The 17294-nt window shown below is 39.7% G+C and overlaps 1 protein-coding gene across 2 annotated transcripts in view; it reads right to left on the reverse strand.

Moving 5' to 3' along the window:
- Positions 1–17294, reverse strand: part of slc2a4rg (SLC2A4 regulator) — a 34307-nt gene that overhangs the window by 7799 nt on the left and 9214 nt on the right. For both annotated transcript variants that reach the window (XM_006796341.2, XM_006796342.3), the window contains exons 3-5: positions 5162–5262; positions 2856–3094; positions 253–353 (exon numbers count right to left, since the gene is read on the reverse strand). In XM_006796341.2, coding sequence (XP_006796404.2) covers positions 253–353; positions 2856–3094; positions 5162–5262 — 441 coding nt within the window. The remainder of the gene's footprint in view (positions 1–252; positions 354–2855; positions 3095–5161; positions 5263–17294) is intronic.

A 17294-nucleotide genomic window follows, 5' to 3' on the forward strand; every position in this document is an offset into this window, starting at 1 on the left:
ACACATGACGGTGGCATGTGTATGTTTAGGTATTTAGCTAAGAAAAGCATGGTGCTAAGTGCATGATACACACAATATAAAAAACTATGTTTGAGAGCCTACAATTTTCTAATCATTTTTTTAAACATCTGACAGGACAACATGAATATGCAGCTGTAATCTGGTCATATTTTACACAAATACGGTCTGCTGAGCCCCGAAGGCAGTAACTCAACACTGTGTGGGTTTACTTTGTAATGACTACCAACTAACCCCAGGTGGATGGTGCGGATGTGTCGCTGGATCCCTGAGGAGGTGCTGAGGACCTTTTCACAGTTCTTCCACAAGCACTTGAACATGACCTTCATTGAGTTCTGCAAGAGATGTTTACCAAAAACAAAACTAAAGTTAGCTGGCTGTTGCAAAATCTTAGCAGTTGTGCTCTGGTTTCTAAGTGAGAATCATGCTGCAATTAAAACATTAAATAAATGAACACATTTTCTGCATAACACAGTTATGCATGGGATGGCCTGTGTGGCCTCCTCAATAAGAACTGCTCTGTTGAGAAAGAGTAAGAGTACAGTGGGAACTCTTTGGGATGGAATGGGGATATATAGCACAGGAAATAATTCGGTGATTACATAAAAGGCTGGTCACACTGTTTAACAAAACATTCAAGACCTCTCACAAAACTAGACGTGTAATTTGAAAATTTTCCTCACAGCTGATCCTCTTGTTTTTTTGTGATTTTACCAAAAGAAAGAACAACAAAAGAACAAAACATAAGACCTTAGTTTATTTAAATGGGAAGCTGTTCGTTGATGAGAGATAGATTACCCCTCTATTTTGACTTATTTTCTTTTTCCACATATCAGGCCCTGGCAGCTGTCCCTTTAGCAGGCAGGGACCTGCATTGCTGCTAATGAAAGACAGTGGGTGAAAGACAGTGGGTGTGTGCTTTTATTACCTTCCAATAGCCTCTGGAGAAAAAAGGGCAAGAAGAAGAGAACTGAGGGAGGGAGCACGAGAGACAGAGGAAGCAGGGCAAGAGAAGCGTTTTTAACAATAGTTACATTAACTTTCTTCTGCACCGCTATTCCTCTGAACTACTTCTCACTGACTCCTACAGCATACACTTACCCCTAAACCCTTCAAAAACACAAGAGGCCAAACTCCTAAACTCTTTGACTGATGCTAGCTTTATGCACGTACCCCATGAAGCTGTTTGCAACAAAAAGTACACAGCAAAGCTAATCTGTAATCCTACAAACAATCACAAATCACTTAATTCTCAAAGTGTTTTTCTTGCCTCTTACCACAGTAACATTAAGACTAGTGAATGCCATGTTAAATAATCCTCTTAATTCAATGCCCGCACAAAAATCAGACAGCCTAAAATCCAGTGGGGGTAGTTGCTGTTAAGAGTTTGTGACAGCTATGTCACAACACAAAGCTAACCAGCAAATTAGCCAACCTTTAAGCCCACTTCCACACAACTTGTTTTTCTATACTTGCCCCAGCATCATCCTACTTAATTTCCTGTCTGCTTATCTATAGAATGGCATGTCCTTGGAGTCTTTATGGTTTTCATATATTCACTGCTGCCTCACTCCAGGGAGGCTCAATTGCAAACTCCCACATATACAGTATATGAGCTCTCCTTTGTCACCGTATGGCCGGAGGAAATATTGAGATTGATTTCTCCTTCTGCTGCTACCCTGTGCATCAGTTCTCCTTTCCGTCTTTATACCCTCCAACTGCCCTCATTTTTATGCATCCCTTGCATGCTTATTTCCTGCTGTTCATTCCTACACAGTTTGCCGATTTTCTTTCATTCTTATAAAATCCTATCACCTCTTTCCCTGAAAGGACTGAAAAGGCGATTGGAAGCTACTTGACAGCAAAAACATTTTGCTGTTCTGGACTGCTTCTGTAGTACAAAACGGAGGAGGTGAAGTAAAAGCAAGAACATAATCAATCGTCCACACAACCAGAGTAGCAGGCCATATGTAAGAGGTTATTTAACCTGCCTAGTGCTTATGTTTGACTGTTTGTGTTGTGGATTTTCTATCTCCTACCTAGTACTTAAAAATCAGAAAGGTACAGAGCTGTTTGTATACAAGCTCAGCTTGATTTACTATCTTCAGGATGTACTCTATATATTTAGCCTAGACATGTGTTAAATGCTCTTACCCTATAACAGCTGGGATAGCCTCCTGGCCCCTGGGACCCTAAGTTGGACAATTGGTTAAGAAAATAGATGGACAGATGGGTGGATGAACCACTGATTATTTCCTATTCAAAACTAAAATTTAATCTGCTTTTTCCTCTTTTAAACTTCTCTATGAAACTTTATCAAGTTGACAACAGTCACTTCAAGGGACTTTATATTGTGAGGTAGAGACCCTACAATAATACAGCAAACACTCCCGCAATCAGGCGACCCACTAAGAGCAAGCGCTTGGCAACAGCAGGAAGGAAAAACTCCCTTTTAATGGGAAGAAACCTCTGGCAGAATCAGACTCAGTGCAGCCATCTGCTGCAATCAGCTGGGGGTGAGAGGAGTGAGACAGGACAAAATACATGCTGTGGAAATGCAGTGTGGTGTATAAACACAGAGTGAAAAATGTCAAGAAGAAGAAATGCTCAGTGCACTATGGGAAGCCCCCAGCAGCCTACACCAAATCTAAACACAAACTGTAATCATCAGGTGTACTAAGGTGTAGTGAGGTGAAAAAAACTGTTGAGACCAAAACAAAGTCCAAGCTTCAGAGGTGTGACACCACTGCCTCAAGCCTCAAGCCGCTTGGATGCCACAAAACTACTCAAGTTAAGAAAGAAAGAAAGACAGTCAGGATGTAAGCGTTTATCTTTACCTTTCGCTTCCGAGGTATGGGGTCTTCAAACATGAAGTGCGGGCTCTCTGTGACATCCTCACTGCCATCATCACCCTGGGACGAGAGCGGGAAGCTCTTGTTGGTATCGTTTAAAAGAGGTGGGGACGGAGTGGAGGGGACTGAATGGTCACTGGCATCCCAGCTCCAGTTGCCGCTGGTCGAACTGCTGTAGCTAGCTGACAGCACCTCTTTCCAAGCTCTGCCGGCCGGCTCAGGGGCTGTAGTTTATACAACACAACAACTTATTGTTATTGGCAAGACGTGACTGAAATGAGGATGTTTTATGTTATGACATACAAATGTGACCATGAACTAAGAGCCAAATGTGAACCAGTGAGGTATGAGAAAAAAATAGAAGTTCTGAGAACAGGTCCATAAAAACAGCAAACTTAGCTGATTTAAATCTGGCCATCTCATGGATGAGAAGACAGCTTTGAGCTTCCAACACAGCTGGTATTTTCAGATCACTTCCCGTCATCTTCTGACCATGCTGCATACCAGAGTGCCAGCTCAGAGCACTTTGAGTTTTTTTGGCCAGACAACATAACAATTTTCATTCACCATATGGGCCCCTCATTAGATTTGCCTCCTGCAACTTTCTCCATTCCCCAAAAATAACAATGAAATTGAAGGGCAGCAGTTTTGGCACACTGGACCAGATTCAGTGGCCATCGCAGACACAAATTAAGTGGACAGCTGCCCTACAAAACAAACAAACAAACAAAACCCCAACCAACAGTCCAGGGGGTGCACAAGAAGATGGCCTTGAACAGGACAACCAATTTTAACTTGATCTGTTATCAGAACGCTTTGATAATACCTCTCAATTTTAAATTTGTATTACTGGAAACATAATATTGGGGTTCTCTTGCAAAACAATCCCAATTCTAATGTCACAAAAAAATTTAAACATATGTCTTAATCTGTAAACCTTAGAAGCTTATTTCCACAAATTATATAATATCTAAAACAATGGATTCTTTACTACACCACATATTTTTTAGCTACTGTATACTGAAATTTCAACCATTGAGTCCAAACTTTCTTTACTTCCCAGAACAAATACTATACAATTTCCAGTGTATAGGCCCAGAAACCCTTTCAATGCATTTGTTAATTTGTTGATCAATTATATAGTACTTGATTATCACAATGGCTTTATCTGACTTTTAATCAGGCAAATTATAGTGAAAAACACAGAGCAAGGACTAATATCATACATTTTGGAGAGACCTTCTACAATTCAATAACTGTTTCCCATATAAATATAAAGAGATAAGGGTTATCAAACTATTTTTCAGAATTATCAAGGGGCTTCAGTGGACTGTGTGTTTTCTCACAAAAAATATAAAAATAAAAATAGGATATCCAATCCTGCCTCAACTCATAAAAACAAAAACCTGTCACTTTTTTAACAACCAAATGCACCAGGAGCTAAACAAATAAATAAATAAACAATTTAATTGTTAAGTTACAAAAATATAAGGAGAGGTTTTGGAGGTTGCATTAAAAAAAACTATCCAATCTCAACAGGGATCCTTACAACCATGGATACTATTTATAAAAGCACCACTGTGATTTACCACAGAGTAATCAAGCAACACCCCCTTTCTGAAATATTTTGTCAAATAAGCATTTCATCAAGCATTGCAATCATAAACCCACAGCATCCTCTGATCTGATCTAATGACTGCATCACAGATCATTTCTAAAATGAAAGCTTACAGTTCTTGGTTTATTTCTATTATGTCCGAAATGGTACAGCAGTGTCAACAGGGTGCTTCTAGCCTTTAGAGATAAAAGCTATAGGAGCCCTTCCTGAGAGCAAAAAACCAGCAGCCCGGGTTTAGCGCTGAGCTAAAAAGCTGTCAGGTCTTAGACCGTCTGGTGGTTGGCATGGTAATGGCAACCACAGCAACACTGGAAACAGCAAAAGGAGCTGTGGTGAAATGGTCAAGGCTAAACAGTTGGCAGTAAGTGCTGGGCTTGGGTAAACATACATGCATGGAAAGATGATGGAATAAAGTGCTAATAACACTGCGTGACCCTTCTCTGGCATAAATACATGTTAACACATCAACGAGTCAGCAGCTCAGCCTGTGTCAGGGTAAACTAACATCAAGTGATTTGTGATGAGCACCATCCCCAGCGAGCGACACAAAGTGAATGTCCTTGATTTTGTTAAACACAGTGGATGAGTCAGTGTGTGACAAAGCAGCTTGCACTCAAGGAGCAGTAGGTGCATGGGTGCATGAATGCAACTGATGCCGAGCCAATGGTGTTACCTGTGGGTGCAGACGAAGGGTAATGCACCAAAGGTGATGTGGACAGTGAGGTCAGGACGGTGGCAGCCATCACCTCCTTATCGGCGTGACCTGACGGCTTCCTGCAAAATAAAAATGCACACTGAGCATGAGAAACATATCTGGTGTAGTTTTAAGGGGTACTCTTGTCTAACCAACCCCATGCTCTATAAAACAGAGATTTGTCTGTTTTTCAGAGTATTGGAAAATATTTAAGGAAAAAAAAGTTTAACCTTCTCCCCAGAGAAACATTCAATTCTCTATATAGCCACAAAATACAAACTGTGATGTTAGAAGAAATTTACATTAGGAGGTAAACAAGTCCAACAAGCAGCCAGAAGACAGAGAGATATGTAATTTCATGTACAGTAAATCTTAGACAACATACTATTGTGTGTGTTCAAATGTGTGCTTGTGTGCATATATACAAACACGGGGACAAAGCCTCTAGAGTGAAAGTGTTTTGTGGTGTGTTTCTGCACAGCTTGTGCAACCTCGCTTAGAGGGGAGAACCATGCTTTTTGCTCAGTTCCTTCTCAGAACACCCCATGCAAAGCAATTCAACCTCATCTTAAATCTTATTCATACTACCCACTTGAACTGACACCAGAAAACATTCACAAACACAGGCACAGACAGCCTAAACAGTGTGCTTTGGCATAAGGCATTCTTGTTAAAAAAAAAAAAAAAAAAAAAAGATCCTGCAAAGACAAATAAGCTTATCTGCTTCAGACACACACTTATTATTCTTGTTGGTTCTATTTAAGACTTCTACTGTCCTTGAAAGCAAAAAGTGGGGAAAACTATTTGAGGCCAGGCCAAGCGTTCATCCCCACACAGTTGTTCACATTTGCACACACATAAACAGATTTCAATTCTCATGTAAGATCCTGAAAAAGATATACCAGTGTCCGTACCAATCAGCTATGTAAGTAAATATGAATCCAAATTTACCGATCTGTGCTATACACAGTAGACGCATACTCATATTCTCATAGAGAATAGAGTCTGCAGCTTTAAGAGCTCTAGTCCCGCCCCAGACTTCTTCACTACACAACCAGAGTAAACTGGTTTGAGGCATTTTCTCAGCCAAGCCCTAAGCCCTGGCAGAGATCCACTCTTGAATTCTCGGTGCGCGTACACACACACACACACACACACACACACACACACACACACACACACACACACACACACACACACACACACACACACACACACACCAAAAACTTCATGCTGGAATCAACAAACAAGAGAAGTACGCTTCAAAAATCAGCAAGTCTACATGTATCTGCGCACATTCACACACATTTTCAAATGAGAAGTCTCTAAAACATTTTACACATGCAGAAAAAAAGTTTAAAAAGTGCCTAAGCTCCCACGCTGATGAGAATGCGTCGGATAGGAAGCAAACAGATCAAAATGGAATGTACCAGATACGGAGGAATCTTTCAGCCAGTCTGAGCACAAATGTGCTCCCACAAAAGTTGTTGGTTTTACTCTCCAGCATCCCAAAACTTGTGTGTGTTTGTGAATTCAACGCAGACATTTGGAAAAATGGTAGGATATACTCTATAATATTATAATACTGCCAAGATAGAAGCCATGGTCAGAAGTAGGGTGTGCAGCACACAGGACAACACACATACACACACACACACACACACACACACACACACACACACACACACACACACAGGACAAGAGATAAAGAGATAACAAGATTAGCTGTGTCCTATTGCAGTCATTAGCCTTGTTTTCAGCAATAACTCGGGCAAACCAGGGACACACTTCTGATTTACCTCCATCTCTCGTTTAATAAAATCCATCTATAAAATTTGTGTTAGGGCTCTTGGTTACCTTCCATTTGGCCTTCATATAGTGTGGTACTCTGATAGCATACCACTGACAGTCATGCATGTCTGTTTTCTGGTGTGTGGCCTTAGCAAGAGAGATTAGGAAAAACAAACACAAACTGGGAGGACAACAATCCCTATAGTTGATGTAAGGCCTCATTCAAACTTTGATATTCCCCTCTCGTACACATTGATATAGACACACCTATTCCAGCACACCCCAGCACTCATTAATACCCATCCCTACAACCCACCCTGATTTCCTGACATTGAGTGTTTTCCTTCCTCCTTACCAGAAAAAGCAATGATAACTCCACCACAGTTTCAATGCATCTGGTTCAAGTTTTTAATGTGTGTGAGTGTGCATTGATTAAACAAAAACAAAACAGTAAAGGCCTCCTTCAGAAACCTTTTCTAAAATGGGCACTTGTTGATTGACTTCTATTCTTGCTGACAGCAGCAGAGCTAATCTGATATCACACCGACTTTGATATCAATGTTTACATCAACTTAGAAGCAGACAGCTGTCACATTTTACATTTTAGAAAACCAGATTAGAGAGATAACCAACTAAAGCAGATATTGCACACTAAATGACACGGCCTGCTACTCTTGTTTTCACTTCTCATCTGCCTGTGAAATAACTAAGGAGCCTTTAAACATGGTGAGAGTGGATGACAGCTGAAACAGCAACAGCATTGATGTGCCGTAAATCTGTCTGCATCTTCTTATGAGAGGCTTTATTTTGGAGCAAGTTAAACTGGGGATGTCTTTATTTAGTGCCCAGAGTGAGGCAAAGAGAGAACAGAGATTGCTGTCAACAAAGTTGGTCTGTGTGTGGTATATATATATATATATATATATATGTATTTGGGAGAGGAGAAGGGTGGGGTTTTGGTTTCCAGGATGTTTACACAAACCATTGAGTCTATCCGTGGTACATTTATGGCATGCAGTAAATCTAATAGTGACATGATAAACATAGCAGCCCTCCACCCTCCCACATATGCAGATGAACATGTGTAGGCGCATACTATGTGGTAACTCTGGTATTTGTTGAACTATAATAACATCATTTGCAATTGAAGCTCTTAAATTTACAAGCAGTGCCATTGACAACTGTCTTTTATGAGACAGAACTTCCCAACTGATGTATATTACCTAACTCTATTTTACAGTACTTGCATGTGTGTGTGTTTTGCATCTAGTTTGGTTGAAGCGTTTGGCACACTTAAGTACATGCAGAAACAACACCATTCACTCAATCTCGCTCACACACAGCCTCTTACCTTCCTTCCTCCTCAACTTGTATTGGCCTTGGCTGGGCCAAAAACACTCCCCTCTGGCAGCAGCACAACACAACCAGCTAAAAATCAACAAGCCAGGCCCAGGCACATACAGGGAGAGGGAGAGAAAGAGACTGCCACTTAAAGCCCAGCCAAGAAGCAGGCAGCAACAACAAGATGTGATTATGGAAGGGGGGGGGGGAATTCAAGGATCTGTATATTTGTATATTGTGTGCCAAAAACAGTTAAGTTTTAAAGATGACCATTTCACCTAATGTGCACTGCAATAAGCCAGGCAAGAGCTGGCTGTTTCCGTGGGATGGTTTTCCAGCTGACTTTTTATTACTTGGATGTGGAAAACATGGGGTTTTTCCAAGTTTCCTAAGGGGACACTTGAGGACTCTGATACTGCCGAGTTACTGTTTGGCACCACCAGCCGGTACTATAGTGGGCTCTGTGCTGTTGTTGGGGAGATGACAGGGCCTCCCCACTATATTTAACACATCACCTCTGCTCTAGTTACCATTCCAGTCAAAATCCCTAGGATCTGCCTGGTTTATAGAATGATAGCCCACTTAAGATCCAGGTCAACAGCTACAAAACACATGACTGAAAAAGCGATACACTGTGTATATGGCTGAAGATTTCTCATACTGTATTGGCTTTTCTAAAGTACACCTTTCATCTGAGTTTTTCCCAACCTACTCTAATAATTGCATGTGTATCCAAAGTGCTTCTAGAAGTGTCTCACTACTTGGTAATGCCTTTGGGCAGTTATTTTGAAGCCTCTGTCAAATAATTTGAACAAGGCCATACATTTATATTAGGTTCTCACTTTGACATAAAAACTACGTGTCCCATTAGAGTACTGTACAAATCTATACAAATTTCTGTTGTGGATCAGTAAATATAAATTCATGTCTAAGATAACAACTAGATATGGCTGCTATTACACAGTTAAAACTGCTGTGAACCTCTACTGTCCCTATCCATGATTGGCTCATGTATTTCCCACTTCAACTGTTGATTTGCTCTTTAGAGGGGTAAAACAGATTTCTATTTAGGATTCCACCGATGTATCTCACCTGTCTGCCAAAGAATATACTCATTTTATAAAAACTGACTACCAACAATCCCCCTCTTATCTAGGGCTTCTTCTGCATGTCAATGAGACTATATTGATGTATCTTATTTACCAAGAAAGAAACTGTTCCTCACTTGACTCCAGTTTTAGAAGTTCAAAAAAAAAAAGAGAAAGGCAGAGTAGGGCTGTGCGATATGACCAAAATCTCATATCCCGATATAAGAATTCTATCGTCCGATAACGATATAAATCACAAAAATGTAACATTTTCTGTAAATTCTGTGAATCTCGGGCAGCTCGACTTGCGTGAAGTGTTTCCAGCTGCGCGTCATGTAGCTGGAGTCGAGTGTTTTAACAGATGCATGAAACGATACATTTTTAGACATAAGTTGTAGCGGCCGCCGTTTTCTTTGTGAGTATTTATTACACGGTGTGCTGCGGGGAAAAGCCTGTTCTAACGTTTGAGTCTAAGGTCTATTTTTTAGCACCTGGCGGCTCTTTTTTACTTCTCATCCGTAAATAATCTGCTCTTTCACGTGATAAAGTTTATGTTGAAAAGTCTCAACAGGATCTTGAGCTTTATTGTGAAAGGTTTATGTGGAACATAAACAAGCGGACACGCGATGGTGTTTCCGCCGTTGTTGCTAACAGGCGCTTGTCCGTCCATAGTGTGGTTATATTAAATATAAGAGAAAGAGAGAACTTTAAGAAATTAATATAGCCACTACAGCGTCCATCAAAACAATGAAAAAATATTGCCATAAACAGTTTATTTTGCGACACCACGAAACAAACGATAGTGTAAAATGAAACGATAGACGTTTTTATATCGTCATCCGATATATATTGTTATATCGAACAGCCCTAAGGCAGAGTGACAGGGACTTGGCAGTATTTGTAATATTTATCGTTTTGTTGTATCACTTCAGTATGACAGGTCCCGTTTTCACTGGAGCGACACACTGCCAACAATAATCTCTGATCTTCCCCTAAGCCCCGGTGGTGGAGGTTTTTAATAGCACTTATCTGTCCAATGTGATCATGTGTTCAACATGATCCCCAAAACAGGCATCAGATAGCTTTTTGTGCCTGTATGTACTGTATGTGTGCTGACTTCCTCATATTCAAAGCAGGTGCACGTGCCTTAAATTGGCAGAGGCTTGCGTGTGATTGGCAGTTAGAAAGACAGCAAACACTGCATCACAATCACATGAGTAAAATAAACTTTGAAGCACCTCTCTGTTTGAGTCATCATGGAACCTAACCCTACACATTCAGCATATGCTGACTGGTGTTTTTCCTGTTTTCTTATGAGGTATCGTTACTGAACACAAACAAATTCAAATGTACATGGGGTAGAGAGATATGCACACCAAAAATAGAGGTAATATCTCTGCCTGCATTAGTCATCCTCATGCACACACTCTGTGAAGGAGACTGACAGGTAAATAGATGGCAGCCACAAAGTGTGTTGCTAACATACTTTTTTCCTCCTTTGCTGTAATAGGTGTTTTCAGTCTTTTTGATTTCAGTCTATTTCAGACTAAGAGGGTTGTAAATGCTGCCTTCAGAAAATGAGGACTGTTGTCTAAAAATGAAGAACATTCAGCAAAATGTCATCTAACTGGGATATTCTGTACAATGAGGTAACGTTAAGACAATAGAGGCTATTAGAAAAGACCAGGCTTTTGTTGATGTTCCTCTTGCCTGGGGTGCAGCTCGGACAGCTTCCCCTTCCACACCCACACCCACTACTCTCAATCCCACACTCTCTCTGCCCTTCATCATCTTGCCTTGACTCCACAGTATTACGTAATGCCCTCTGTTCATCTTTTTCTGTCTCACTATTTTTGCTGCAGGCAGATGGTAATGATTAGCACACTCTATCCCTGACCCAACACAAGCTGGTGTTAGTGTCCACTCTGCCTCTTTCTAGGCTTCCTGCTTTACACTTCTATGTAAAGGTGCTATGCACTGTATGAACTGAATGAATACAATGTAAAAATATATGAAGTATATAAATATAGAAGTGTGGGTAGGCATTAAGTATGATTATTATTGTGCATGTAACCACGCATGTGTGTGTATATTCCTAAGTCTGCCATTATTGTCCATTCAGTACACATGTTGCCGCTTACGTAAGTCTCCAAGCTTTGAACCCCCGGAGAGAGAGAGGCTGTCAGACAGGAGCTGTGTCTCTTTAAAGTGGGTTGTGAGTGTGAGGGTTATTCAGTGGTGGGACAAAAAGCCCTCTCTTTCTCTCTCTTGATCCTAGAATGCAATCTGTGCCCTTAGGGAGAAGCACAAACAACAGATAGCTTTATTCTGGCAAAATAATACCGGCTAGACGTTGAGAAAAAAGGCATGATTCCCTCTGTGGCGGTGGTGATTCACTCAAGATGTCATAAACTACACAACACAGAGGATGATATCTACAAATTTCAGCTGAACTACAAGCTCGCATTGATTCAAACCTCAGTGAATAATGGTTATTTCGTGTCGAGTAACCGCACATCCCATTTCAGGATCACACAGGTGCTTGTGACGAACATGCCTCCGTGAGAAAATGTTGCAACAGCACTTAAAAGGATGATGACAAAGTAGATCATGACACACTACCTGGCTTGCATACCATGCTCATAAACTGTGCATGGGGTAATTGTAGGTGATCAGATTTACAGTGCGAGCTTGACACAGTCCAGTGCAAACAGACACAGAGTGAAGAAAGGTTGAATTTGAACCTCACCTCACTTCGTCAATGAATACAAAAAAAAAAATCCACAGTCACTTTTCCATAGCCACACTTTAGGGTACTACTACCTCTCATAAGACATCAAATCTGTATTATAGCTGTATATTGCTTATACATGTAATATTATTACGAAATAATAAATACTACAATTAGTCAGTAGTTTTACTTTTAGACATCTTTATAATAGTGTTAATGTCTCTCAGGTACCTTCCTTAACTTCCCCACTGTCATTTGATGATATACAACAAGACTAACTTAGTTCCCTCCAATAACAATGCTGTTGCTAGGGGGAATGTGGGGTATTCACTTCTGGCCTGTGCCCTTATTTTCCTCTAGGAAGTAAACAAGAAAAGACCTTTCTGCCTGAAAACATCTACTCCTTATCAAAACAAATATGAATCTATATTTGATGTAGTAAGAAGTCATCAGTGCATATCACATGTATGTGTCAAACTAATTTAAACCACCCTGTCACTCAATGTACTCACATTAACTGGCAAAATACAAAAAGTAAATACTAGAAATGCTACTTAGTGGAAATGGTGAAAAGGCTTTGAATAACGGTCAAGTTCTCTTCCTGAAGAAGTCGTGCTTTTATTTTGTTTTAAATTCTTCACTTCTCACTCCTACACTTGCTTGCTCCTGAGATTTGTCCGTCTGCCATCACAAGCCAGAGCAGGCCTTTGCCTGGTTTCCTGTGTTTTGCAAAGGCAAACCAAAGCTGTTGCAAAGCCACTCTGCTCTACTTACTCCTATAAAGCCAAATATCTGCAGGGCACCGTCAGACAGACAAAGACTCCAGCCAGTAAAATAAACTGACCCCTAAAAAGAGATAGGGGTTGTACGAAGCACATCAGTAGAAGCACTCTAGCAAAAAAATTGAAAAAAAAAAAGAAAGAATGTAAAGCAAGAAGTTAAAAGCAAAAGTATTACCTGGCTTCTAAGTTGAATGTTTGTCTACAGCCTGTTTGCTTACTGAGCAGTAAAAGCAAATATGTGTTAGGAGTTATGTTTGTCATATAAGGACGACCTTTGACACAGTTTTGTGGTGGACTGATAAGCATGCACAAAAAAAACTAATAATTGTGGATTTAATCTACAACAAAATCCACAATTTCGTGGTGAATGTACAATCACAATAAATGGCTATTCTATTCTATTCTATTCGATAATTATCATCCTAATTTTTGTGCAACATGTATTTGAACCATTAGCAAAAATACATTTAAAAACTTGCACAGGGATTGGATAACTATCTATAGATTAAATTATAAAAATGGCATGAAAACAGACTCTCATTTTGTTATTTTTTTTGTATTATATGTAAAAAAAAAAAATTATTTTTTTACTCAACCCAGATCTTCACTGAATATTATCCTACTCTCAGCTCCTCACTAATCCTGACAAACTGTACCGGATAGTGACTAATATAGAGGAAAATGCCATAAACCATATATTTTAGTAATTTAAGCCTCCCTGTGGAGCTTGGGGGGATATGGTAAGGAAAATGGTCCCTTTATCACTCTGCCACGTCAGGAATGGAATAGTTAGTAAGATAAATGGTAGCAATAAGAGCACATCATGGAAACACTAGATGATGATGATGAAACTGTCACAGATTATTGAAATAATATTAAACCTCACTGCTGGTCCAACCTCCTAGCTTTTTCTGTTTTGTTTTGTTTTTTTAAAACATTTAGCAGCTCACTGAAAAATGAATGTTGGATGTAATATGATGAGGAGTATGACTAGCTGAATGCAAATGCTGGTTCCCCTCTGAGAGTTATGCATTTTCCAATAAGGATAGGCCGAGTGGTTGGTCAGACTAGGACAGACTCGTTCTCTCACACAGACAAACAAACAGATGGGAGAACTTGCCCCGATGGAGCTCTGGCCCAGTGAAAGTCATGCTTTGTGCAAGCAAGATGTCTTTCTGTCAGACATTCAGATCTTTTTCATCCAAGTCTCTGGGGTCTCAGACTCGGACACACATGCACACACATAATTTCTAGAACTACATATGGGAATTGTGCATTAATGACAAACATTAGCAGGCTTCAAGGCATAAAACATTTTAACATCTACAATTCCATTACAAATTTAACTTTTGGCTTTTATTTTTACCTTATAAATGTGTAAAAATCTTTACTTTAATCTTTACTCCTACACATTACAACTTCCTGCACATAGTGCTTTTATTTTTTATTTTTATATTTCCATGCATATTATTTATTTTTTTCTTTTTGGTAATTTTACTATATAATTACTTTAGTATCTTCTTGAGGATGTCACTTCCTTGACAGCAAGCAAAAAGCATAAAACACAAATGTTCAGGTTCTATAGAAACCTTGGCGTAAATTTTATATAAAAACTAAGCATAGGGTTTCCTCTCTTTTCTCTCGTTCTCTTTTACTCATGGGCCAACTGTGGTGAAAAAATACAGTGTGAAACATATTGATCATTGTTTTGAATCTTGGCCCAAGCCAGGTCACGGCAATTCGGACAGACCAAAGCAAAAGGTGTTAGACAAGAGACTTGTGATCAGCCCAGCCTTGTCCTCTAAAGAGGTTGCAAGCAAGATAGATTTGATGAAAAATGCTGACCTTGGAGAGACTTCACCATTGGATCTATCATCAACCAAAAAACAAGAAAAAAAAGTTCAGTTTCAGATAAAAGCCAGAGCTGAAAATCCAATAAATCTGAAAAGAAAGACTAACAGGAATATGAAAATCTCTCAGTATTTCTGTGTTTCGGAACAGCTATGAAAGTTCTACAGGTTAGTCAGGAAGTGATCGGTGCTGTACTTTACACCTCACTGAACAGCTTCACACACTCACTGCTTTGTGCAGTGGCATGTTGGTGCTGGAAGCCACTAAGATTAAGAGGGGTTACTTTCTGCATCTCCACAGGCCGGAAATCTCCACATTATCTTGGCAGCAGTCAGGAGTCCAGTCAGTGTGTTCCTGAGAGTACTCAGCTAAAAAATAAATAAATAAATAAATGCTTATAACCCTCTTCATGTGTTATTAATAGCAACTAAAATTAAATTCAAGTAAAGCAAAATACTATTGTAGTTATAAAGCAAACAAACAAAACTTGTAAATATGGGCTGTGTGAAGTGCTTTCTCTTCAATAGGACTGATAAGAATTAGCTAACTCAAAGACAAAAAATGGTGTGTGGAAAAAAAATCAATCCAGTCAAGTGGAGAGCACAGATCCCAAGTTAACAGGTGAAAAAGCAAACAATGTGCACATAAAGCAAAAGAAGCTCCACTTCTTTTCCCTTCGATTTCTCTGTTACACACAACCCAGACACATACATTTATCAAACAATAATATGGAAACATCTGTGTATCATGTGGCTAAATCATGGAGTCATCTATAATTTGACTTATGTGTAAATACTGCTGAATAGCTTAGCGGGGGAGAGCAAACAGTGTGACGCATGAAGCAATAACCAGTAGGTGAGAGGACAACAGCCTTACTGGCAGATCAGTGTTAAATGAAACCTGACTACCTCACTGTGGCTACAGAATGAAAGCGATGTATGTGTGTGTGTGTGTGTGTGTGTGTGTACACGTCTGTGCATGTTGATGAGATAAAGAGAAAAATAGGGGGGTGAAAAAGGAAAACACACATCTGTTCACATGTTGCTTGACTGCTCATCTTGTCCACCAGCATGAGGATAAGTGATTATCAAATCCCGTGTACTGTAGTTCTTTTGTTCAGGATGCACATGTCTACACACACTTAAGGATACACACAAAGCGTAGGGGGTTTCTAGAAGCTTGTGAGGATTTGGGCCCACTGGTTTTTTGGAGTCTGGGTGTGGTAGCTTTTATAATCTGCTTATCTAAGCCCTAATCTTTGAAAATTATTTTGAAGAGAAGACTTACAGTCTATGTAGTGCTTCCAGGTATTTTCTTCCCATTTTGATGTATTGAATTGCAGTTCCTGGCAGTTTGAGAAGTCTGTGCCAACACAAAAACGACTGAAATGCCAGTAGCCCAGTACAACTGAATTTTTTGACTAAACCAAAAAAGGCTGTCAAAGTCGTTTACTACAAGTGAGATCACGTTCACCTGACGTTTTTCAGGACACTGCCAGAAATAAGCTTTTCCCATGTCCTGCATACTACCAAACTGGGATGCAGATAGCCACAGTGTAACAAAGAAGAGACAGGAAAAAAGAAGAGGAAATTTTTCTGACATTATGTGTAGAAATTTCTGCTCTAAGTTCAGTAATGGCCAAAAGCTATCAAGAAAAAGCATCACAAGGACACACCATTTTAGTTAAACAGATAAAGAAAGGTTAAATAAGCATCCTGCCAAGGAAAAAGGGGGGTGCTAATACAAAAGTACCACAAAGAATATCAGCCAACATATGGATTTTTTTACAATTATTTTTATTTCCTAAAAACTGTTATCAGCAGTGACATCACCAAACCCAAAAACCATTATCAGTAATTTAAACAAATATAAGACACCCCCCTCTGCACAGGGCAAAGTACGTAGTAAGAGTCCATCAAACTTTTAAGTTTGCAGTACTGTCTGAATTTCACTCCTTGTTGTCAGCAGAACGAGATGACTTCGATAGAGTTGTGTGTGTATTTATAAGTGTTGTGATTTGAAACAAGGGAAAGGAAAACCCATGAATGTGGCTTGCTGTCAGCCATCCTGGAGCTGGTTTTGGATGCCATTTGCAAATGCACCGAAGCATTACGCAGCATACTCAGAACATTTTCATTTTCCTGCTGTGTTGTGCCAATCTATCTTTCACAGGAAGGAGCAGTAAAATTGGCATAATTAGCTTTGCCATTGGATTTTTACAATTTAAATGTATAATACTGTCAGACTATATGCTTTGGAGGAAAAAAAACAAAAAAACTTTTAACCTTGCACACCAGTAAACACATTTTCTACCCAAAATCACTCCTTGGCTTTTGAGTCTGCAAATCTGCAACTGCAATGCCAACAAAAACAATGTGAAAATTCCAGTGATGAGTGTGCCATCGTTTCCACACCTTATGGTTGGTGGTTTGATCCCTGGTCTGCATGTCAAATATCCTTGGGAAAGATACTAGCTCCAAGTTGCTCTCAGATGCATCCATCAGAGAATAAATGTGTGTGAACGTTAG

This window comes from Neolamprologus brichardi, chromosome 20, assembly GCF_056152115.1.
Source record: "Neolamprologus brichardi isolate AB-2024 chromosome 20, ASM5615211v1, whole genome shotgun sequence".
Classification (NCBI taxonomy): domain Eukaryota; kingdom Metazoa; phylum Chordata; class Actinopteri; order Cichliformes; family Cichlidae; genus Neolamprologus; species Neolamprologus brichardi.